At 41.3% G+C, this 25,325-nt stretch overlaps 1 protein-coding gene and 1 long non-coding RNA gene across 4 annotated transcripts in view; one reads left to right on the forward strand and one right to left on the reverse strand.

The window, feature by feature from the left end:
- Window positions 1-3,654: 3,654 nt before the first annotated feature.
- The window catches only part of ACP3 (acid phosphatase 3), a 54,847-nt gene continuing 33,176 nt past the window's right edge, over window positions 3,655-25,325 (forward strand). Inside the window, exons 1-5 of the mRNA XM_071090921.1 lie at window positions 3,655-3,825; window positions 13,297-13,392; window positions 16,986-17,072; window positions 17,850-18,002; window positions 22,384-22,482. Of these exons, the coding sequence (XP_070947022.1) occupies window positions 3,706-3,825; window positions 13,297-13,392; window positions 16,986-17,072; window positions 17,850-18,002; window positions 22,384-22,482 (555 nt within the window). The 5' untranslated portion in view covers window positions 3,655-3,705. The remainder of the gene's footprint in view (window positions 3,826-13,296; window positions 13,393-16,985; window positions 17,073-17,849; window positions 18,003-22,383; window positions 22,483-25,325) is intronic.
- Window positions 18,322-25,325, reverse strand: part of LOC105490373 (uncharacterized) — a 76,306-nt gene continuing 69,302 nt past the window's right edge. The window contains exon 6 of one of the 3 annotated variants that reach the window (XR_011619692.1): window positions 18,322-18,440. This is a non-coding gene — a long non-coding RNA (uncharacterized lncRNA). The remainder of the gene's footprint in view (window positions 18,441-25,325) is intronic. The other 2 variants (XR_011619691.1, XR_011619694.1) reach the window with 2 other exon arrangements.

The following is a 25,325-nucleotide window of genomic DNA, read 5'->3' on the forward strand; positions in this document are numbered from 1 at the left end:
TCCCATCTTTAGAACTTGTAACAGGGTCAGCTGAGGTCTTCAACAATATTGCATTACAAATCAACTTCTCCCTCTGTCCAACCTTGGTTATTTCTCTGCCCGCTACTGGTGTTAATCCTGAGTGCTCTCCTTAATAAACTTCCTACATGCAAATATCTATCTGGGAGTCTGCTTTTCAAAAATCCTAACCTGCTCCACTTATGGAACTTTCTAACTGTTCATTAGAACAGTTCATTAGAGGTTCAGCACTTGACATATAGGGAAAGAAGTACAACAAGAGAACACAAGTGATTCAGTCAGTAAGTCCTACAAATCATGGAAAATTATTGACACTCTTCACTCTTATATAAAGACTTCCCAATGTTTTTTCAAATATCACTTTTGATGTTACTATGATATGATTTGGCTGTGTCCCTACACAAATCTCGTCTTGAATTGTAGCTCCCATAATCCCCAAATGTCGTGAAAGGTACCTGGTGGGAAGCAATTGAATCATGGAGGAGGACTTTTCCCATGCTATTCTTGTGATAGTGAATAAGTCTCGTGAAATCTGATGGTTTTATAAAGGGCAGTTTCCCTGCACACACTCTCTTGCCTGCTGCCATATAAAATGTGCCTTTGCTTCTCCCTCACCTTCCACCATGATTGTGAGGCCTCCCCAGCCATGTGGAACTTTGAGTCCATTAAATTTATTTTTCTTTATAAATTACCGAGTCTTAGGTATTTCTTCACAGCAGTATGAAAGTGGACTAATACATACTATATCCATATTTTTATCCCAGATGACCCTTATGTCTTTGCAAAGACCTTATTGAGTGCAAAGATCAAGGGTCCACAGAACATTCTAGAACAGGTTTCATCTGAGTTGAGGATCTTTTACACTCCATTTCATGGTGTTCAGGTTTTTCAAGACTCTACATTTATGACTTTGAATACTTCTCCTCCCCTTATAACTCAATGATCAAAGTGGAAGTGAGGGTGATGATTGAGATAGAAGTATAAACCATTTAATTCAACTTGGATTAAGTTTGAGTTGAGATGTATTCAATTCAAGCAGTCTTTTTCTGGTTTTCAAAGAAAATTTTGTTGATGTTGCCATTCTCACTTGAAAAGCTAAAAGGAACCCAGAGGCGGTACCACAGAAAAAATTAGGGTTTAGGTCAGAAAGTGGGTTTATCCAACCAGTGTAACATGGTATAGGTAGATTAGAGAATCAGCCATTATCAGGAAGGTCTAAGGCTATTGCTGAAATACTTCCAAGCACCAGTCCAAGGGTGAAGCAAGGAAGGAGACAGAACAAGGACCCAGGCAGATAGCTGAGAAAATAATGCATTCAACAGAATCAGACATCTGGCACAATTTAAGAAATGTGGTTCAGAACTTTGCCTGTGAATGGTATGTAGGTGCTGGAGCTTCCTTTCTCAGATTGCCTGGTGCACACAGCAGGGATTAATGTATCAACTTCATGTATGCCCTGGACTGGAAAACCTTCCAATTTTTATTTCCTTTTTCTTGCACCCATTTCCTCAAAATCTTACCCATTAAAATGGACAGTGTGGACTGGCAGGTGGAGAATGTGATGGCAAAGAGAAGGCTGCAAATTCGCTTGAATGTCTAATCCTAATCACATAAGCATTTATTATTCTCACCTTTTTTTTTTTTTTTTTTTTTAGACAGAGTCTCACTCTATTGCCCAGGCTGGAGTGCAGTGGTGTGATCTCAGCTCACTGCAACCTCAGCCTCCCGAGTTCAAGTGATTCTCTTGCCCCAGCCTCCCAGGTAGCTGGGATTACAGGTGCCCACCACCAAGCCTGGCTAATTTTTGTATTTTTAGTAGATTCGGGGTTTCACCACGTTGGCTAGGCTGGTCTCAAACTCCTGACCTCAAGTGATCTGCCCACCTCAGCTTCCCAAAGTGCTGGGATTACAGGCGTGAGCCACCGTGCCCAGCCTATTTGCACATGTTACCTACCACCAGAAGAAGCAACAGCTCTCCCATATACCACATTCCAGGGCATCCGATGATCACATAAGAACACACTCCTCCTGCCACAGGTAAGCGCAATGTACCCGGAAATGGGTTGTGGGTAAACCGTTGTTCTCCCTCTGCCATTAGGATAGGAATGTCATGACAGGTAGCTCTGCCCCCAAATCTTGCAAAATCTCAATGTGCACCTCAAGTTTGTATTGCTTTAGCCCATGATGGAACTGACAGGTTGGGGAAAATGGAGAGCAAAGTTCCATCAGTCTGGATTGTATTTTGTAGTGTCCCCAATGAGATCATAGCTGGAGAGGCAAGGGTGTAACTCACTAAAAATGTAAGGCTTATGGCCAAAGTTGATGACTAATAATACAGAATTATAGGTTTGGGCTTTTTGTTTTCTTAAAAAACTCTGTCAGGTTTGGAAAGGGACCTCCAATCCTAGTTTTGAGATGCCACGGGTAATGTCCAATTTGTCTTAAGGTGTGACTAAAATTTTTCTTTGTTGTTGTTGTTGTTGTTTTTGTTTGTTTGTTTCGTTTTGAGATGGAGTCTTGCTCTGTAGCCCAGGCTAGAGTGCAGTGGCACAATCTCGGCTTACTGCAACCTTCACCTTCTGGGTTCAAGTGATTCTCCTGCCTCAGTCTCCCAGGTAGCTGGGACTACAGGCATGTGCCACCACGCCCGGCTAATTTTTTTTTGTATTTTTAGTAGAGATGGGGTTTCACCATGCTGGCCAGGCTGGTCTTGAACTCCTGACCTCAAGTGATCTGCCCACCTCGGCCTCCCAAAGTGCTGGGATTACAGACGTAAGCCACCATGCCCAGCCTAAAATTTTTCAAAATAAACTTGCTCTTACTTTTCTTCTTTAATTTAAAAATACCTCTATAGGCTACATGAGAGTTTTTGAAAAAGTAGCCATATTTGGCATGGAAATAGGCCTTAAATATGTCAATACCTGTATTTCCTTCCAGATTTCAGTCCTACAACTTTGGACTCCCAACAGATTAAGAATCACTGGTCTAAGGTTTCTAAAGTCAGGGTAGATCCCTTTCCCAATGACAGCCACAAAGCCAACGCTGTATCATACCCTATCTAAAGAAAAGATAAAAGTAAACTGGCAGGGCACAGTGGCTCACGCCTGTAATCTCAGCACTTTGGGAGGCTGAGGCAGGTGGATTACGAGGTCAGGAGTTCGAGACCAGCCTAACCAACATGGTGAAACCCTGTCTCTACTAAAAATACAAAAATTAGCCAGGTGTGGTGGCGCATGCCTGTAATCCCAGCTACTCAGGAGGCTGAGGCAGGAGAATTGCTTGAACTCAGGAGGCGGGCTTTGCAGTGAGCCAAGATCGTGCCACTGCACTCCAGCCTGGGTGACAGAGCAAAACTCCGTCCAAAAAAATAATAATAATAATGATAAAAGTAAACTGAAAACAAGAATAGAAATGTGTACTAACATGCTCTGTGACCTTGATCAACAGCTTTCCCCACTCTTGACCTTGGTGTCCTAACTTAAATGGGGAAACTGTGATCTCTCTCAGCTCAAAAATTATATGACATTATTTACATACCAAACCTGCCCTACGCTTCCTGGAAACTTTACTATTTATGAGTGTGGCTCCTCCTTCCTTTCAATCCCTTAATTAAATAGCTTCCCCTCTACAGGCTTTTGAAGTGGTAGCAGTTCCTCCTAACTCCTGCCAGAAACAGCTGTCCTCAACATGAGAGCTGCACCCGTCCTCGTGGCCAGGGCAGCAAGCCTTAGCCTTGGCTTCTTGTTTCTGCTTTTTTTCTGGCTAGACCGAGGTGTACTAGCCAAGGAGTTGAAGTTTGTGACTTTGGTAAGTAGACTTTTCTCACTGCTTTTTCCTTAAAACTGTGTTCCCAGCAAAGTCTGATAAGGCAAGCGTCAGGTTTCATCTTACCCTTGGATTGTTTCCCGGAGACTAGCCTCTGTTCAAACTCAGAAAGTGAATCATCAAGTTTTGCAAGTTCCTCTTAATGAAGACCTAACATGTCTTAACAAAAAGGTAGATTTTTTTGGTCGCTGGTTTTTTAGGGGTTGCTTTTTATTTGCTTTTGCTGATGTTATTTATTTCCTTACTTTACAACTGCCTTGAATTCAGATTCCTTTTGACGGCCACACCAGTCCAGAAGAAGCCACAGCTGGCGCTGTTTATGTACCAAGAGCTGGCTTTATTCGATTTAATGATTATTTGTTTGCAAGCCAAAAAACAGTCACTTTCTGAATTAAGTAGTCCTTTCACCTTTGTTTATCAGGATATTAGAACAAATATTTGTAAACAGCCTTGAAGCATAAAAGTGAATCTAAATTTGGAATTTTAGGATGACTTTCTGATATATAGATTTAGTTGACGATTAAAATCACTGGTACATGTGACCAGTTATGAAAAAAGGTGGGGGGGTGGCTGATGCATAACGTCAGGAAAAGAAAATATACTGTTGACATTGTTTGAAAATAGATGGAAAGAGGGTTTGCAAAGTGAAGGGGATTCATCATGTTACTTAAGAGTCTGATTTTCTGTTTCTGTATCTTTTTTTCCTTCTGTTTCACTCTTTCTCTGCCTCTAAGCTGCTTCTTGTCTTTCCTCTCTCGTTTTCTTTCTCTTCCTACATTTTTTTATTTGAGATAGTGAAAGTGGGCTGATAAGTAGTAAATTTTCTTTCTGTCAAGTGTACTCACGGAGCTAGTCTGAGATCCCCCTGTAAGGTTTGCTGGATTAGCTTGACTCTGAATCAGCAGGTGGTTCCCTTGCTTTTCCTCTGTGATCCCAGAAAAATAAATCTTCCTCAATTCTGAAAAGCTGTTCTTGGCAGAAAGAGGAGGAAACTGTCCTTGGCTCTTGTTCTCAGACTAACTGAAGTGCCTGTGTCCCATGAAATGCTAGTTTGACAAGTTGTTAACAGGTGTGGATGGGGAAAAAATCAGTTTCAATAGTCAAGTTAGCTTTGGGACTAGAACTGGGTTAAACTGTGTTTAAAAGGTCTCTTTAATGCAATAATCCTCAGTCTTTAACATGCTAATACACACTGTGGCTTTCAAGGAAAAGATCTGGCGTTTTCCAAACGGTGTTTTTGAAATTTTGATTACGGCATTCACCTCCCTCTTTTTTTCCCCAATGTCCTGTAGAAAACACTGAGAGAACTGACATTTTTAACTTTATATGGAAAGAATAGTGACTATGGTGAATCTGGATGTACACATCAACCAGCTTCAAAAACTATCACCCATGCAATCTTATTTCATCTACATACCCACTCATTTCCCACACACACCCACTTGAGTTTTTAAAGTTATTTCATGCATCATATTATTTCATCCAGAAATAGAAAAATGTCATTTTAAAGCAACCTCTCTCCCCTAACCCAGAGAAAACCCACAAGTTCAGCTGATCCAAAACAGAAAAATTCCATCTCATTTCACTAGTGTTTTACAAAGAAAGGGATGATGAGTTACAAGGTATACACTCTTCTCATTCTTCATGGTTGACTTTCTTCATGCAGAATTCTTAATCAAGTAATACAATATTCTTGGTTTTTCCGTTTTTCTTTTCTTTTTTTTTCTTTGAGACGGAGTCTCACTCTGTCGCCCAGGCTGGAGTGCAGTGGCGTGATCTCAGCTCACTGCAACCTCCACCTCCCGGGTTCAAGTGATTCTCCAGTGTCAGCCTTCTGAGTAGCTGGGGTTACAGGCGTGCGCCACCATGCCTGGCTAATTTTTGTATTTTTAGTAAAGACAGGGTTTCACCATGTTGGCTAGGCTGGTCTTGAACTCTTGACCTCAGGTGATCCACCCGCCTCGGCCTCCCAAAGGGCTGGGATTACAGGTGTGAGCAACTGCGCCTGGCATAATATGATATTCTTGATGGAAGTAGCCTCCAAATTCTAAGCACATAATCTATACACTGGAATGGGTAACTTCCACATTATAGACATGAAGGACCTCCGAGCTACTAGGGAAGGTGAGGCTAGAGGATCACTTGAGCACGGGAGTATGAGGCCATATTGAGCTAGGATCACACCATTGCACTCCAGCCTGGACAACAGGGAAAAACCCTGTCTCTTGGGTTGGCTTATAAAAAGATGTACCAGAGGCTGGGTGCAGCAACTCACACCCATAATCCCAGCACTTTAGAAAACCGAAACAGGAGGATTGCTTGAGGCCAGGAGTTCAAGACCAGCCTGGTTAACATAGTAAGACCTCATCTCTGCCAAAAAGGAAATGATAATAATAATAATAAGGATCAGAAAAAACTCTCCACTGAAAAGCGAAAATCAGGTCTCCTGCCTCAGTTCACAAACAGCCTTACATACAATCTCTCTCCCTTGCTGTATGGCTCCTAATCACTACAGCCAAGGAACAGCCAAGCTGTCTGGAGAACACAGGTTTTTCAAAGACCTTTGCCAGCAACAGCACCATGCGCTGAGAGTTGGTACTCAGCCAGCTCAGTTCAGTTTGCTTACATGAGTTTCTCCCCAGTTTTATGCCAATGAATTTCACAAATTTTCAGGGTTCTTTTGGCCAAGACATTTCAGCCAACCAGGTAATTCCTGTGGGTGCTTCTAAGTGTCCTAAATCCAAAGGAATAATTAATTATTCCTCTCAGCCAAGGAAATAAAAATAGGGAGAGATGATTAGAAATTAACAGAGGTATGTCTTGAAGGAGAGTGCTGTTTCCCATTGCTCAATAGATAGTGCTTATTTGCTCTATATGCTGCAAATTATTGCCAGCAGGAAAAGAAATATATGTGGTAGCTAAGCAAAATGTCTGAATAATATAATAACAACAAAAATAATTATAACAAATATGATAATAAATCCCATATATCAAATGCATCCTGTGTGCTCGGTATTACACTGATGGCTTTACATATATTACACATTTAATTTTCATGATGCTCCTGGATGAGAAATACTGCTTTTTGTGTTTTACACAAAGGGAAATTGAGGCATGTGGAATGTGAAGTTAAATCATTTCCCAAGGTCACCCAGCAGGACCTTGACAAAGCAGGAGTTTGAACCCAGGTCTAACCAACTGAAAACCCAGATATATCATACATCTGATATATCATACATCTCCTACACAACATAATGCACAGTTTTTACAGCTGCCCTTTTTTGCAGGCCTCTGTTTCGTCCTGGTCTCTGGATCAAAGTCTTATTAGTCTTGTCCTGATTTCTTCACGGGGAGCACAGAACATATTCTCATGCTGATTCCTTTCACGGTCAGCCAGCTTTCCTTCTAACCTCTGAAATGACACTCATTTACATTACTCAATTATTTCCGCCCAAACGATTTTATTTTAATTTTCTTTACCAATGGATTTATTTCTTAGGTCCTAAAAGAAGAAAATAAAATAGGCTTCTACTCATAGTTATCTTTGCGCATCAAGAGATTTTCACAACTTGGAGTATACCCTAATAAAATAAGAAGAATAATTTAATGTCAGGAGATAAGGTTCCTTTTAGGACTTCTAGTATCATCCCAAAGTTTTATGATATGTCTTGAATTTCAAACCTGAAAGGAGAACATGATAGTTTATAAGACTTCAATCCAGTCCAGAAGCAGACTCACTGTTCTAGAAACAAAGGCACAAATTAATAGAGACTGCTACAATTTGAATGTTTGTCCCCTCCAAAACTCATGTTGAAACTGAATCCCAATGTAACAGCATTAAGAGGTGGCGCCTTTAAGAGGTGATAGGGCCATGAGGGCTCTACTCTCCTGATGGATTAATGGATTAACAGATTAATGGATTAATAGGTTATTACACAAGTGGGTGAGTTATCATGTCAGTGAGTCTATTATAAAAACCAGTTTGGCTCTCAGTGTGCCCCTTCTTGTCCTGTCATGCCTTCTGCCATGTTATGACACAGCACAAGGCCCTCACCAGAAGCTGACCAGATGCTGCTGCCTGATCTTGGACTTCCCAACCTCTAGAATTGTGAGCAAAATAAACCTCTTTCCTTTATAAATTTCCCAGTCTCGGATATTCTGTTAGAGCAACAGAAAATGGGCTAAGACAGAGGGGAAAGACAAGAAGAGGAAAGAAAGGGGGAAAAAAGCACACATAGCACACCTTGCTGATAAATAAGGATGACAATCTAAAACCCTCATGAAATGAGAAGACTGGAAACAAATCCATAATGTACTGGAAACAAATCCATAATGTACCTGGAAGAACTAGACCCAATGCAAGATTCACCTATTCATCAAAACAGGCCTTTTTTGCATGTTACTATGTTCCAGACACTGTTTTGGGGTTATAGCAGTGCGTGTGACAGCAAGGATTCTGCTTTCAAGGAGTTTACTGGGAGAGGGAGGAAGCCAGATGTTTTTTAATTTTAGTAAAAATAAAAAATAAGAAAATATCAGGAATATTTATTTGAAATAAAACAGTGAGATAAGATAGAGATTGAGAAAGAATTATAATGATGGTCAAGGGATGTCTCTCTGGAAAGGTCAAATTTTCAGGACAGACCTCAAATTGGTGAGTGGTATGTATGCTGAGAGAAGAAGCAGACTTGAGACATTCAAAGCAGATAGGACATCAAGAGCAAAGGCACTGAAGCTTGAGCAAATTTAATACGTTGGATGTAACAGCAGGAGGGCCCATGTGGGTAAGCTGAGGACATTAAGGTGACAATATCAAGGTGGGTAGGGGCCAGATCAGGTAAGATCTTGTGAGCCCTTGTAAGGACTTTTAATTTATGCAAAGAGCAATAGAACATGATATAATGTCTAAGAGTGATGAGGATATAAAAGAAACAAGACTAGCCACATACAAGTTGATAATTGTTGGAGCCAGTGGTGGGTTCATGATAAAAATCTCCACTTTTAGGCCAGGCACAGTGGCTCATGCCTGTGATCCCAGTACTTTGGTAGGCCAAGGCGGGTGGATCACCTGAGGTTAGGAGTTTGAGACCAGCCTGGCCAACATGGCGAAACGCTGTCTCCACTAAAAATACAAAAATTAGCCAGGCGTGATGACAGGTGCCTGTAATCCCAGCTACTTGGGAGGGTGAGGCAGGAGAATCGTGTGAACCTGGGAGGCAGAGGTTGCAGTGAGCCGAGATCATGCCAGCCTGCACTCCAGCCTGGTCAACAACAGGGAGACTCCATCTCAAAAACAAACAAACAAACAAAATTCCACTTTTGTATATCTTTACACTTTCCACAAGAGAATGTTTAATACAATGAAAGGACATTAGAGGGTTCTAAGCAATTAAGTGACTTCTGATTGACATCTTATAAAAGAACATGTGACTGCTGCAGGGAGAGAGGGACTGGATATAGCCTCGACTGTACTCACCAGGTTCTCCACACCCTAAGCCACATGCCAGATTTCTTTAGCAGATTCAATGGAGCAGGGTCATTCATGGGGGCACCAAACCAAAAGTCCTTTTAAAAACAGTTATCTATGATTTAAAAGGGTGAAGTGATTGTGGTGTGGCAGGGAAACAGTGGGTCAACTATCACGAGAATTAGGAGATCTGGACAGCTACACAATCTCTTTGATCATATAGTTTTCTTACTTGCTCAGTGCAGCAGTAGTGCCAACCTGTCCTCACAGGGGGATGTAATACTTAAAAGAGGTAGCAGGGCAAAATTCTACAAACCATGGAGGGTTGTGCAAATGTAAGGAATTATTGTTTTGTTATTTTTATTTTATTTTATTTTTTTGAGACAGAGTCTCACTCTGTTGCCAGGCTTCAGTGCAGTGGCGTGATCTCAGCTTACTGCAACCTCTGCCTCCCGGGTTCAAGTGATTCTCCTGCCTCAGCCTCCTGAGTAGCTGGGACTACAGGCACACACCACCACGCCCAGCTAATTTTTGTATTTTTAGTAGAGATGGGGTTTCACCATGTTGGCCAGGCTGGTCTTGATCTCCTGACCTCATGATCCGCCTGCCTCGGCCTCCCAAAGTGCTGGGATTACAGGCGTGAGCCACTGTACCCGGCCAGGAATTGTTAATATCTTGGATGTCTTTCTATTACAATTACCACTACTACTGCAAATAATCCTAATTGCTGGTAAAGTACTTTTAGGTTTTTAAAGGATTTCACAGAGTATGATTGCTGGACTGAGAACAGAGGTAATAACTGGTAGAGCAGCAGTTAAGAAGATTGCTCTACCACAGATTTAAAAGAATGTCTTCGCATAGTCCAAGAACTCCGGCTGAATTTTGAAACTCCAAAAGCTCAAGGAATACCAGCTTCACATTTGGCTAGGGGAGGGGTGTGTGCACACATTTTGATTTCCAGCCCTGGAGGTGGAGAATGGTTTATTAAGTGTTTCTCTAGGACATCCCGTCCAAAGAGTTCACAGCATGTTTCAGCAACTACCTCGGAAACACTTAAAACCCACTGAAATGTAGGGGAGTACGATTATCTCTGAACTATGGGACAGAGTGAGAAAGCTTGCCCAAGTCTCAGGATTATGCTCCAGTTCTCTGCTCTTTAAAACACTCTGCTACGGTGACCACACTTGTTTTTCTCTCTCAGGCCATTCTGCCATTTAGTTGCATAACCTCAGTTCTATTCTTTCAATAACATACGTAGTTCACAGTGCCTTCGGGGTAGTTTCCGTATCAAGGTTTTGGTTTCTTCTGATACAAAACACAGACACACACACACACACCCCTTCCAATCCTGGAGGAAAAGAGTATATTGAGTTAATAAAGAAGCGTTAGATCCCAGATCATTCAGATTTAGCTGGTGGGACTCTGAGGAGTGCGATCACACAGAAATGAACCTCTCACGGGTGGTTAAGTATGCTGGTGTTGGAGGCACAGCCTGTGTTTGAATATCAACCCTACTACTTCTTATATGCTGTGTGAGTTTAGACAGGTCACTTAACTAAGCTAAACTTCCTCATTTGCGAAATGGAAATAATAATAGTAACTGCTTTGTGGAACTGATGAGAAGATTAAATCTGTAAGAAGCACTTAGCACAGTTTCCAGGACAAAGTGAGTGTTCAAAAAATGTTAAGGAGTTACCGTTGTGGTTATAGGTTGGTGGGAAGCAGTGTAAATTATTTTATTACAATGTCTCTCATCTGACTTCTCTTTGGCTCACTCAGTGGCTCTCAACTTGGGGTGATTTTCTGGTCCTATGGCAGAAAATGTGACCTTTTCAATTGTCACAGCTGGGGAATGTTACTGGTATCTGGTGGGTAAAGGCTAGGGATGCTGCTAGACAGTCTACAATGCACAGGACAACCCCCACAACAAAGAATTATCTAGCCCAAAATGTCAACAATGCTGAGGTTGAGAAGCCCTAGAAACTAAAACAGTGTGAGGTTTGTAATTTATTGAAACCATGTAACAACTTTAGTTATTCAAAGACACATTTACCTGGGATATGAAAACTCTAAAATGTACTTCAATTGTGGAAAGAGGCATCAATGATTAACCATAATCATTTCAGATCATGATCAAGTCACCCCTGAGACTCGTAACTGCAGGTGCTCACAAAAAATATGCAGCTGTCCTTCCTGCCTTCAGGGGATCATTCATGAAAGTAATTTCTCACCTGACCAAAATGATTGCTTCACATTTATTGCATCATTGCCCCTGTTTCTGTAGACTGTTCCACTGAAGTTTTAATTTCTTACTGATTTAAGGGGCCAAAAGATCTGTTTTCTTCAGATATTAGAGACACAAACCAAGCATCTCCCACTTTCTTGGAATTCCTTCTCAAAAATGACTAAAGTCTGAGACTGTTTTCTTATTTAATGTCTGTTGAATTCTGTTTTACAGAATTTCAAAAGAGCAGGTTCTTGGCTTACTTTCCAATGGAACATTTTAGCCAGGTAGTATAAGTACAGGTACAGGTAATCTCAGATAAATCAAGGTGTTATGCAGCCGTCTCTATATTAAAAATATTTGCTGATATCAGTGTAGACTTCATCTTGTAGTTCTTCAGTGTTTTCTTTATCTTTTGCTCACAAGATAGCTTTGTGTTTGGTTTGATATTCTACTGAGAAAGCATATTAGAATCAAAGCACCAATATTTCAAAAGTCCACACTACTCTTCCCAAAGAGAAATGTGCAATCACAATAACATGACATGGGTACAAATACAGAAATATGTTATTAAAGTATTGAGAATTAGCTTTCCTAACCTCCCCACCTGCAATCTTTTACTCCTCATCTCCAAAAAATAAACAAATCATTGGCTCAAAATGGTCACAAATTATATGTGGTATTAAAAATCTATTATTTTTATTATATATAAAATGTTGCCAAGTGTGGTGGCTCATGCCTGTAATCCCAGCACTTTGGGAGGCCAAGGCAGGCAGATCACTAGGTCAGGAATTAAAGACCAGCCTGGCCAACATGGTGAAACCCCGTCTCTACTAAAAATACAAAAATTAGCTGGGCGTGGTGGCGTACGCCTGTAATCCCAGCTTCTCCAGAGGCTGAGGCAGGAGAATCGCTTGAAACCGGAAGGTGGAGTCTGCAGTGAGCCGAGATGGTGCCACTGCACTCCAGCCTGGGCGACAGAGTGAGACTCAGTCTCAAAAAAAAAAAAAAAAGTTACACTGGCTGGGTGCGGTGGCTCATGCCTGTCATCCCAGCACTTTGGAAAGCCAAGGTGAGTGGATCACCTGAAGTCAGGAGTTTGAGACCAGCCTGGCCAACATGGTGAAACTCTGTCTCTACTAAAAATACAAAAATTAGCTGGGCATGGTGGCACGTGCCTGTAGTCCCAGCTACTCAAGCGGCTGAGGCGGGAGAATTGCTTGAACCTGGGATTCGCCACTGCACTCCAGCCTGGGCGACAGAGCAAGACTCAGTTTCAAAAAAAAAAAAAAAAAAAATTATACCACTATTACTGTAATCATTAAGGGAAGAATACTTCTCATCAGAGTTTGTCTGCAGTAAAGTACTCTTGTAAGCTTTGTGTTCCTTTCTGTCCTATCTTATGTACAAACTGATTTCCACTGCGTGTCACCTGCCTTCTAATGGCTGATCGTCTTGATTCTTACATTACCTGAAACACAGTGAAAGAGTGAGCTTAGAATGGTGATTCTTAACTAGAGATTTACCCAGGGAGATTTTTAAAATCCTGATGTCCTGGCCACATCCCAGACTAATTAAATAAAAATCACTAAAGTTGAAAGCCAGTCCTCAGAATCTTTTAAAACTCATTAGGTGATTACAATGAGAAGCCAAAGTTGAAAACCAATGATTTGGGAGAAAAAAAAAAAAAATCTATTATAATGAGCAGAAGCAAAACACCCAAGTGACGTTTATAACATCACTCTCTCACATCTATTTTCAGGTGTTTCGGCATGGAGACCGAAGTCCCATTGACACCTTTCCCACTGACCCCATAAAGGAATCCTCATGGCCACAAGGATTTGGCCAACTCACCCAGGTTGGTTGGACTTTTTGCTAAAGATTGTTGATGAGGCCGAGTGTGGTGGCTCACACTTGTAATCCCAGCACTTTGGGAGGCCGAGGCAGGCGGATCACCTGAGGTCAGGAGTTCGAGACCAGCCTGGCCAACATGGGGAATCCCTCTCTCCACCAAATATACAAAAATTAGCCAGGCATGGTGGTGGGCACCTGTAATCCCAGCTACTCAGGAGGCTGAGGCAGGAGAATCGCTTGAACCTGGGAGGTGGAGGTTGCAGTGAGCCGAGATTGCACCATTGCACTCCAGCCTGGGCAATTAGAGTAAACTCCATCTCAAAAAAAAAAAAAAAAAAAAAAATTCTTGATGAGTCTTAAGGGGAAATGTATATAGAATTGTCTGTTTTGGTATTTTTTACCCTTCTGGCTTTATTTAAATGTAAGAGATGTACAGGAACAAAGACTATATGAGCTTAGAAATGCTGAAGAGAGCCAAGTGGTAATTATAAGCCAGACTTTGAATTTCTTAGGCTTCCCATGAGAAAGTGAAAAATAGTCTTGTAATCAATAAGCTGAATCAACAGCATTGAGAAACATGATTTCCCAAAGTGCTGATATCAGAATATGATTTCTGGTCAGCTGGATATATTGGGATTCGACCTTCCTTATAACTGGTCAGTGAAACACAGGGAGCCCTACTTTCTGAAGAACATCTAAGGAGAAGGTGAACTGGGGAGCAAAGCCATCTTTAGTCACTGTTCCAAAGCCCTATTCCCTTTGCTTGTAAGATTGGATGACTCTTCTGTTTGGAGCTACAAGGCCAGGTGCACTGCTTCTGTCCTAACCTGTTTAAATATATTAATTAAGAAAATGTCACAGAATCTTTAGAGTAGAATGTCTCCAAAACTAATGGGTCTTAATCCTGCCACAACATTGGGATTATCTGGAGAGGTTTAAAAAAACATATTGATGTCTGCCTGGGAGGTTCTTATTTAACTGGTCTAGTATGTGTCCTGGGCATTGGGATTTTTAGAAACTCCTTGGTGGTCAGTTCACTCTAATGTGTAGCCAAGGCTGAGAATTACTGCCCTGACTATATTTCATACAGGAGAAAACTCAGACAGGCTATTTGAGACCAGCGTCTTCTGTCTCCCAGGTCAGAGCTCTTCTCACCATAGCCTACATATCTTCTGTCCCTTTGAATGAAAGAGAGGCTACAAAAATTCAGATTTGCTTCTTAATACCTATGGCTCTGTAGAGACTCCTGTTATGTTGCTATGTTTTCCCATTAAGACCAAAAGATTCTTCTAGGCTGCAGGATTTGAGTTCTTCTTCTGAAGAACCTTGATTACCCATCAGATTCTATTAGGGGAGTATTTCTCAAGCTTCCACTGCAAATGAATCACTTGGGAATCTTGTCAAAACGCAGATTCTAATTCAGCAGGTCTGAGGTGGGACCTGCCATTCTGCATGTCTAACGTACTCCCAAGGACAATGGCACAGGTACATGGACCACGTTTGAAGTGACAAGGTTCTAGGGCTCAGATTCCTACCCTTGTCTAGGTACCCTTTTTTGTTGTTGTTGTTGTTGTTGTTGTTGAGATGGAGTCTCACTCTGTCCCCGCAGGATGGAGTGCAGTGGCTCAATCTCAGCTCACTGCAGGCTCTGCCTCCTGGATTCAAGCAATTCTCATGCCTCAGCCTCCCAAGTAGCTGGAACTACAGGAGAGCACCACCACGCCTGGCTAATTTTTTGTATTTTTAGTAAAGATGGCATTTCACCATGTTGCCCAAGCTGGTCTCAAACTCCTGAGCTCAGGCAATCCACCTGCCTTGGCCTCCCAAAGTGCTGGAATTTCAGGCGTGAGCCATCACACCCAGCCTTGTCTAGGTACTTTTATTCTGCATAATCATAAGATAATGACTGTCTAGATCAGTGTCTAGGTACTTTTTTTTTTTTTTTTTTTGAGACGGAGTCTGGCTCTGTTGCCCAGGTTGGAGCGCAGTGGCCGGATCTCAGCTCACTGCAAGCTCTACCTCCTGGGTTTACTCCATTCTCCTGCCTCAGCCTCCCGAGTAGCTGGGACTACAGGCGCCCGCCACCTCGCCCAGCTAGATTTTTGTATTTTTTAGTAGAGACGGGGTTTCACCGTGTTAGCCAGGATGGTCTCGATCTCCTGACCTCGTGATCCACCCGTCTCAGCCTCCCAAAGTGCTGGGATTATAGGCTTGAGCCACCGCGCCCGGCCAGTGTCTAGGTACTTTTAATCTGCTTTGTCTAGGGACTTTTAATCTGCATAATCATAAGATGATGGCTGTCTAGATTAGTGGTTTTTGAAGTGTGGTCCCTGGACCAGCAGCATCACCATCACGTGGGAACTTCTCAGTAATGTAAATTCTTTGGCTCCACCCCACACCCAGTGAACCATAAACTTTGGAATTAAAGCCCAGAAATCTGTGTTTTATTGAGTCCTCCAGGTGATTCTGTGTGTGCTAAGGTGTGAAAATCACTGCTTTATACAGATGAGTATTTAAAAAGTCAGCTGTAAGAACACAATTAAACCAAAAGTCCCTGCTTCTCCACTACTCAGGTCATGGTATATTATTCATTTCCCACCTCATCCCCATCCTAGATGGGAGGGGATTATAGTGGTGGTCAAGCAAATGACAAGAGTGACAAGCAAATGACAAGTGGGACCAAGCAGCAGCCACAGTGGAAGTCCACAGAGACAGAGTCCTCTCTGGCTCCCAAAGCTCTAGTAAGGCTCTGGATTAAAGACAAACTTGAATGCTCCATTTCCAAAGCATGGTGCTCTATTATCTGCATCTGAATCACTTGGGATACTTGTTAAAATGCAGATGTCAGGGCCCCCCTCAGGACCTAATGAGCTGAAATATCTGATGGAGATGCTGAGGAATCTGTGTTTCAACATGCACTGCTGGATAATTTTGTTTCTGATGCACAGTAATGGTTGTGGACCACCGACTAATGCAGTGCATCTCAGTGATTACTGTCCATCAGAAGCTTGTTACAAAAGATTCTTGAGCTCCACCCCCAAAGGTTCTGGTTCAGTAGGTCAAGGGTGGGGCCCAAGAATTTGATTTCTATAATGCTCTCAAGTGAAGCCAATACAGACCACACTTACAGTAACATGTTCTAATTTTGTTATGAACCAGGAATTAATAAACTGGGCAGATAGTAAACCATTGCACACAGAGGCTGAAAGAGACTTTCAGATTCATCAAGTCTAATATCAGATGGTTGAACTTCTTCCACGAAATCCCCACCAAGTGGGTCTCTTTGAATGTTCTACCAACAAGGATCCCACTACACCAGAGATGAACTTACTTAAATCAGATCAATCACCCAACTATCAACTAAGCACTTACTGTGTGCAAGTTCTCTATGTTAAGTGCTAATGAAGATAAGTGAGTTTTCTCAGGGAGTCAGGGAACTGTAAAGATTACAGCTCTTTTGTTTTCATTTAAATATGTGTTATTATTGTGGAACTATTAAACCACACCATTGTTCGTTCTACACATAAAATGAAAATAAAAATCAACAAATGTTCATGATTACTTCCATTAATTTTTGCTTTTATTTTTTTCCCATAGCTGGGCATGGAGCAGCATTATGAACTTGGAGAGTATATAAGAAAGAGATATAGAACATTCTTGAATGAGTCCTATAAACATGAACAGGCAAGTTGGGGAGCCAAGAGTGGGAAGTTTGATATTTGAAAGAATTAAAATAATTCTGCATATATAAAAGTGCTTTGCCTGTTTCCCAAGGGACTTATACAAGTCAGAGATCTTGTTTACAAACATATTCCTCTTTATGCAACATTTTGTTCCTAGAAATTTTGGAATGTGAGTAATTTCAAGATTTTATGAATACCTGAATAAATACTTTGGCTTGACAAGTAGCCACTGCTTAATTGAACTCATTTGTCAATTCAACTATTGACCAACAAGGTTGCTTTGTACCATGATCATAATATTGCTCATTCCTTAACAAGTATTAAGATTCTGATGTTAGGCCGGGCGCAGTGGCTCAAGCCTGTAATCCCAGCACTTTGGGAGGCCGAGACGGGTGGATCACGAGGTCAGGAGATCGAGACCATCCTGGCTAACACGGTGAAACTCCGTCTCTACTAAAAAATACAAAAAACTAGCCGGGCGAGGTGGCGGGCACCTGTAGTCCCAGCTACTCGGGAGGCTGAGGCAGGAGAATGGCGTGAACCCGGGAGGCGGAGCTTGCAGTGAGCTGAGATCTGGCCACCGCACTCCAGCCCAGGCGACAGAGTGAGACTCCGTCTCAAAAAAAAAAAAAAAAAAAAAAAAGATTCTGATGTTAGCACAATGCCTGTAACATTTCACTGTGGGTGTCCTGTCCCTTCTCTAATACCTTGGCAGCTCTGCAGAAGAAAACCTCATGTTCCCTTTACGTTCGCTTCTGCTTTGATTTTCCTACTCTAGGTTTACATTCGAAGCACAGACGTTGACCGTACTTTGATGAGTGCTATGACAAACCTGGCAGCCCTGTTTCCCCCAGAGGGTGTCAGCATCTGGAATCCTAACCTACTCTGGCAGCCCATCCCAGTGCACACAGTTCCTCTTTCTGAAGATCAGGTCAGTATACTGGGAAAACCAGGAGATTTCAGATGGACCTAGAATGAGGAAGGCAGGCTACTCAGTAGTTGTGGATTTGGGAGTCTGGATACTCCTTGAACTGTGCAGTTTTAATTCTTTCTTAAATAAAGATACAAAGGACAATTTAGGACATGGAAAACCCTAGCTAAGAGAGAGTAGGAACCAAATTTATCTTTGGATCTGTATGATCCACATTGTTTTGCCACTCTTGCAACTCTTGGCAATTTGCCGCCTCATCGTCACACACACACACACACACACAGAGAGAGAGAGAGAGAGAGAGAGAGAGATTAGTCTTCCAGTGTTCTGCCTTTAATTTCCAGGCTTTTGGTACCCCACACAGGTTTCTCCTCTCTCCAGATTATCCAGAGATCTCTATGCTGCCAAACACTCCTCCGCTCATGAAAACCCACGTTCCTAGGTAGAGAAAAAAGAAAGATTTGAGTACATAATTATTGCCCGACATTTTATATGCGTCATCATGTTACCTTTCATAACAACTCTGAATGGATAATATTCTTGTTCTCCTTTTATAGTAAGGGAAATAAGTGCTTGGAGAGGTTAAATAACAAACAAATTGGTCCAAAGCCACACTGCTGGCAAGCATCACTCTGGGATTAAAACTAGGCCTATTTCATTCCAGAGCAATTTTCTTCCCTATAAAATCGTGATTCTTAGACTTAGCTGCATATTAGAATCACGTGGGTTTTTTTTAAAAAGTCCTGATGCCCAGGGCACTCTCCATAAGAAATCGGAATGTCTGAGGGTGGACCCAGGCATCAGTTTTTAAAAAATAATCTCCCTCGATGATTCCAGTGGGGAGCCAAGTTTGAGAACCAGCACTATAAACCAAGCTGCCTGAATGGGGCTGTTTTGAGAGAAACTCTCAAACGTATTTACACAGGGTGGGACCGACCAAGCACTCTTTAACCTTTTCAGAGGAATTGGTATTTTTAAAGTAGTAACAGATAAATCTAACTAATCTTCCAGGTGTGGAACTTAAGGCTATATGCAAGAAATAGTTTTGGACAAAGAATCCCTTCCTAATTTCCCTGCAGTCCCATCATAGGCATGACCATCTCAACTCTTTATGGCTGAAGCTTAACCTGACTGCTGGACCCAGACTTTTGCCCAGTGACCTCTGGGGTAGGTTACTATCCTCTTTGCCCTGCCAGCACCCCTAGAAATTTGACTTAATTGCTGCATCTAGGGACTTAAGGATTTTTCCCAAATGCTGTGTAGAAAGTCACTGGAGGTAAATCTACTCCAACCATTTTTCTGCTGTTTCTTGAAAAGACAGGATGATTTATTTATATCTCTTTCCCTTCACAGAATCAGGAGGGAAGTATTATGATTACCAGTATTCTTAAGCATTTGTGAATATTTTATTCTGAAAAGAAAAATAATCACTTTTAGCAGCCTTTTCTGCAGAGATAAAGACTAGAGGTCGGGTGCGGTGGCTCATGCCTGTAATCCCAGCACTTTGGGAGGCCGAGGTGGGCAGATCAGCAGTTCGAGACCAGCCTGGCTAACATGGTGAAACCCTGTTTCTACTAAAAGTACAAATATTAGCTGGGCATGGTGGTGCACGCCTGTAATCCCAGCTACTTGGGAGGCTGAGGCAGGAGAATCACTTGAACCTGGGAGGCAGAGGTTGCAGTGAGCCGAGATTGCACCATTGCACTCCAGCTTAGGCAACAAGAACGAAACTCCATCTCAAAAATAAAAATAAAAATAAAAATAAAAAGACTGGATAGCAGCACCAAAATTTAGCAAAATGTAGAACACAGCAGCTATTTAACCGTTAATCCCGAATGATAGTAATTAAATTACACAGAAAGAGAATGCAGGTGCCAGTAGAAGAAGAGGAAAGAAACAGGAAAAGTGAGGGAGAGAAAGAGGGAAGCAAGGAACATTATCTACCTATGGCTTCCATCTATCTGATTCACTAAGGTCAAAAAAATTATCTCATATCAACTAAGAAGTCTAATGAAACCAGTCAACACTAGCTTATTCCCAGCAATTAGCTATGCCGAATGCTGTAGAGAAATAGGAGGCCCAGTTTTTCTAATGTATAATTTGTCTGATGAAAGCAAATAAGCACGTGTGAAATGTGTAGAAGACATTATAAGATGGCGGGCAATAATTTCAAGTACAAACCACATATGCTGGGTGAAGTCAGAGAATGAGACATACGTGCAATTACCACAGGGCAGTCGTTCAGGTCTTCAAAAAAGAGTGAGAACTTGAACCAGAACTCAGAGGAGAGGGAGGAAGAAGAGGAAGGCAGCAGCACAAAAACATGACCGTGAGTAAATATGTAGAATCCCAGTTCTTCTGTGCCCAGAGTTCATATTTAGAAAGAGAATGAAAATAAAATTGATTATATTGGACACAGATTAGATAATCCAAATATAATAGCCAGGAGGAATCTTGAGAAGAAGGGCTGGATTTGAAGTTGGAAAACCTACGTCTGAGAGCCAACAACCACTTCAGATATATGACCTTGAGTAACCTCCGTAAATCTCAGTTTCCTTTCTGTAAAATGAGAAAATAGCACCCACCTAACTTCTTCTTAGGGATTTATGAAAGTCAAGTTAGTTCAAAAATGGAAAATACACTGTAAACTGCAAAATTCTAGACAGATGTCTCGGTGATTATTCTGTTTATTTTCAGCCTGACTCAATTTGTGGATGAAAAAAAACTAACATCCAGAAAGTAATTAATTAAAATCAAGGCCTTTTAATGAAGAGTCTTGTGCTTTTTCTCTCAACAATTTAATTTCTCCTGTGGAAAAATTTGAAAGCCATGCATGCAAATTTAGACTAAAGCAATGGACCTAAAAGAAACCTGTATACATTCTTCAGTATTATGCACATGTGATGAGTGGTACTTGTGGGCACTTGCCTGACAATAGCTTGGAAGGAAAAGACACTGGAGCCCCAGAGAATAACTATGAAGCAATTTGGGAATTAAGAAATAAGGCCTGAAATGAGATGGTAAAAGATGTTAGAGGAAGAGAAGCAAGGTAAGACAAGGTGACACACAGAATCAGAAATGATGGACAGGAAGCAACTTTTAAAATAAATGTTTTCTGAGTAGCTACTAATATGCCAAGCCCTGTGCTGGGCATTGACATTGCAGCAGTGAACAAAACAGACACGATCCTCGCTCTCATCAAGTTTATGTGTTATAGAAAATAGATGATAAAGAAGTAAATAAAATAATGTCCAATGGCGATGAGTTACTGGAAAGAAATGAAATAGATCAATATGATAGAGACTGGCGCAGGATGGCTGGAAGAGGGGTAGAAGTCAATTGGGGAGTGTTCAAGGCAGGAAACAGTTTTATGCAGAGCTCCTAAGCCAGTGCCTTCCGGGACAGCAAGAAGGCCCACAGCATTGCTGGAGAGGAGTGACAAGGGACAGTAATAGGAAAAGAGGGCGGTGCAGTTCCTAGAGGAATTCATTTTAATATGATAGAGGCCGTGGAAGGATGGCTAGAAGAGAAGCAGAAGTCAGTTGGGGAGTGTTCAAGGCAGGGAACAGTCTTATGCAGAGATCCTAAGCCTGTGCCTTCAGGGACAGCAAGAAGGCCCTTGTAACATGTACAAGTTTAGCCTTGTACATGTTAAATTTGAGGAAAAAGAGAAACATCCAAATTAGTTATTTCTATCAAGGGCTAGAAATACAGGACTAGTCACAGATGGAAAGTAAGGGCAACAAAATAAACTTGGGAGCCACAAACCTGTGGGTTATAGTTAAAATTACAAAATGCTGTCAAATTTTAATTAATCTTAGGAAGATCACTTTGTCCTCACAACAGGTTTTTGAAGTATATTTTTCTAAGAATTTAATATGTTCTCTTATTTTAACAGTCTGCAAATTTGCAAAAACTGAAGTCAATGAGTGATTAATTGACTTACGATTTTTTCCAGAATCAGATTCGTTTCTCCATACATACACGTGTTGGGGTGTGTGTGTGTGTGTGTGTGTGTGTGTGTGTGTACAGATGTGCACCTAGTGCAAGAAATGAAACGGATTGGGGAGGAAGCAAGATAACAGTTGTTCACATGGAAGATCAAGAAGTGTAAATATTTACCAACAGCACAGTTATATCACGGCAAGTTTATGAAAGAAAAAAAAAGAATTTTCATTTCTGAATACATATCCTACTATTTCAAGACCTGTAGATTATTTGATTCTTTCTCCCCAATTTTGGAATTTCCACTCGGCTCAAAACACATTTGAATCTTTTATTAAGGTTGCTTGGACCTAATGAGGCTTAAAATATTGCTGCAGCATATTTAGCAAAGTCCTTCTGACTCATAACGGTTTTATGATTTTTCTCTTATCCTCAGTTGCTATACCTGCCTTTCAGGAACTGCCCTCGTTTTCAAGAACTTGGGAGTGAGACTTTGACATCAGAGGAATTCCAGAAGAGGCTGCACCCTTATAAGGTTAAAAGCTAGTTTTGTTTAGTGGTGTACTTGAGTGTGAGGGCCAAGACACAAGATGAAGCTTTGGCTTCTTAAAAAGATGGGACAAATACATCTGTCAGTGGCTGGTTATAGCAATGGGTTAGAATATTTAATGAGGGGGGTCATCACTCCTGCTTCCCTTCCCTGTACGGGGGTCACAAGCGGATAGACAGGCCAGTCCTTTTGAATCCTTTACTCATGGCCTTAGGAGGAACCAGGTGTGAGTAAATGGCTGGATGAGAATAAATACAAGTCTAAAATTACCTTCCTTATTCGGGCTGAGGGGCTGGGATTATTGTCTTCATATACAAAGGCTAGTCCTTTTTTGTTTCTACGTTTCTATTTTGCAAAATACTCATTTTCGGCACAATACAAAAGGTAGATATAATGCTGTGTACTTTTTAAAATAATCTTTTGAATGAGTAATACATTCATGCTGTCCAAAAATTAGAAAATCTAAAAAGGAATACAGTGGAAGTCTTCATGACCCCACAGATAACCACTAGCATTATTTCCTGGTAGTCTTTTATGTATTAATTTTATGCAGTCTTTTATGTATTTTATGTAGTCTTTTATGTAATATTTCATATGGTCTTCCAATTTCCTTTTGCATATACAAACATAAAAATATATTCTGATAGTTTCTCCTCTTGTTACATGAAAATGGTATACTATTCACGGGGCTGGGCACCTTGGTTTGGGTTTTTTTTTTTCCATTTAACTAAATATATTGGAAATATTTCTATATCTGTATGTAAAGAGTTTCCTCCTTTTCTTTCTTTTCCTTTTTTTAACAAATGTGTAATATTTCTATTTATGCCATAATTTATTTAACCAGCCCCTATTGATATGGGTCATTTTTCAATCTTGCATTTTTACAAACAGCATGTATAAATATCTTGTGCATCTAAATAGTTTCACAAGAATACCTGTGGGATAATATCCTAGAAGTAGACCTTCTGGGTTAATTTGAGATATTATTAGTTTGCCCTCCAAAGAGGTTTTACTACTTTCTACTTCTATTGGCACTGCATGCAAGTGCTCATTTCTCCACAACTTTGCCAACAGTATGTAAACCACTCTGGGGATATTTGCCAATCTGGTAAGTGGAAAATAATATCACTAGAAGCATCCATCCCCTCTAAAATTAGGAATAAGACAAGGAAGCTCACTATTATACCTACTGTACAACATCGTGCTGTAGTACTTTTTTTGTGTGATGAGTGAGTTTGGGCATCTTCATCTAGTTAAATGCCATGTTTTGGTTTGTTTTCTGGGGTTGTATTTCTTTTTTAACTTTTATTTAAAGTTCAGGGGTACAAAAGCAGGTTTGTTACATAGGTAAATGTGTGTCATGGGGGTTTGTTGCTACAGATTATTTCATCACCCAGGTATAAAGCCCAGTACCCATTGGTTATTTTTTCTGACCCTTTCCCTCCTCCCACCCTTCACTCTCCGAGAGGCCCCAGTGTGTGTTGTTCCCCTCTGTGTGTCCGTGTGTTCTCATCAGTTAAATGCCGTTTGTATTTCCTTTTATATCAATATCCCTTGACTATTTTTCTTTTGGATGATTGATTTTCCTTTTACTATAAGTTTTTAGAAGCTTTTTTCTATGTATTTTAACATTTCTGTCTGTAATATTTTGTGTGTGAAAAAAAAACACACTCAACGTGCTTTTTCCTGTTTTTCTCGCTTGACAACATCAATCAACACAGACAGAAGACTTCTGTGACCAAATACGGGGTATCTCTCCCCACGAACAGGCCGCCTGTTCTGTAGTGGACACCAGCTGTTGGCCTCCAATTCAGTTCTGACACCATCTATCTGGAGATAGCATCAGATCCTACAGGTTGAGGGATCAGGCCCCAAAACTGGCCGCCCCCAACCTGCCACCTCAGACGTAGATGAAAGTCCAGACCTCCAAACTTCTGAGAGACTGGCTTTAAGTTGGGGTTCCCAAGACTTCCTCTTTGGGTTCGATCAGTTTGCAGGGGCAGCTCACAGAACTCAGGGAAACACAGTTACCAGTTATTACAAAGGATATTACAAAAGATATAAGGAAAAGGTCAAGGAGCTTGCCTGCCTTCTTCAGGATCACCACATTCCAGGAACCTCTATGTGTTCAGCTGTCTGAAGGCTCTCTGAACCCTGTCCTTTTGGGCTCTTTATGGAGATTTCATTGCATAGGCATGATTGATTAAGCCATAGGCTGTTGGCTATCAACTTAAATTTTAACTCCCTCCCCTCCCCAGAGGTTCTGAAGTAGGGCTAAAAGTACCAATGCTCTAATCCTGGCCTTGGCTTTCAGGTGACCAGCCCCCATCCTAAAGCTGGCCAGGGACTGCCAGCCATCAAGCAATCATTAGCATGCAAAAAGACATATTTTGGAGACTCCAAGGATTTTAGTAGTTCTATGGCAGAAAATGGAGATGAAGACCAAATATAAGGCCGGGCACAGTGGCTCACGCCTATAATCCCAACAATTTGGGAGGCCAAGGTGGTTGGATCACCTGAGGTCAGGAGTTCGAGACCAGCCTGGCCAACTTAGTGAAACCCCGTCTCTACTAAAAATACAAAAAATTAGCCAGGCATGGTGGCAGGTGCCTGTAATCCCAGCTACTCGGGAGGCTGAGGCAAGAGAATCACTTGAACCCAGGAGGTGGAGGTTTCAGTGAGCCGAGATGGTGCCACTGCATTCCAGCCTGGGCAATAAGAGTGAAACTCTATCTCAAAAAAAAAAAAAAAAAAAGATCAAATATATATTTCACAATATCACACATAATGAATGGCATTTTTTTAAAAAAGTTTGTCTATTAACTGCT

This window comes from Macaca nemestrina, chromosome 2 (assembly GCF_043159975.1).
Source record: "Macaca nemestrina isolate mMacNem1 chromosome 2, mMacNem.hap1, whole genome shotgun sequence".
Lineage (NCBI taxonomy): Eukaryota > Metazoa > Chordata > Mammalia > Primates > Cercopithecidae > Macaca > Macaca nemestrina.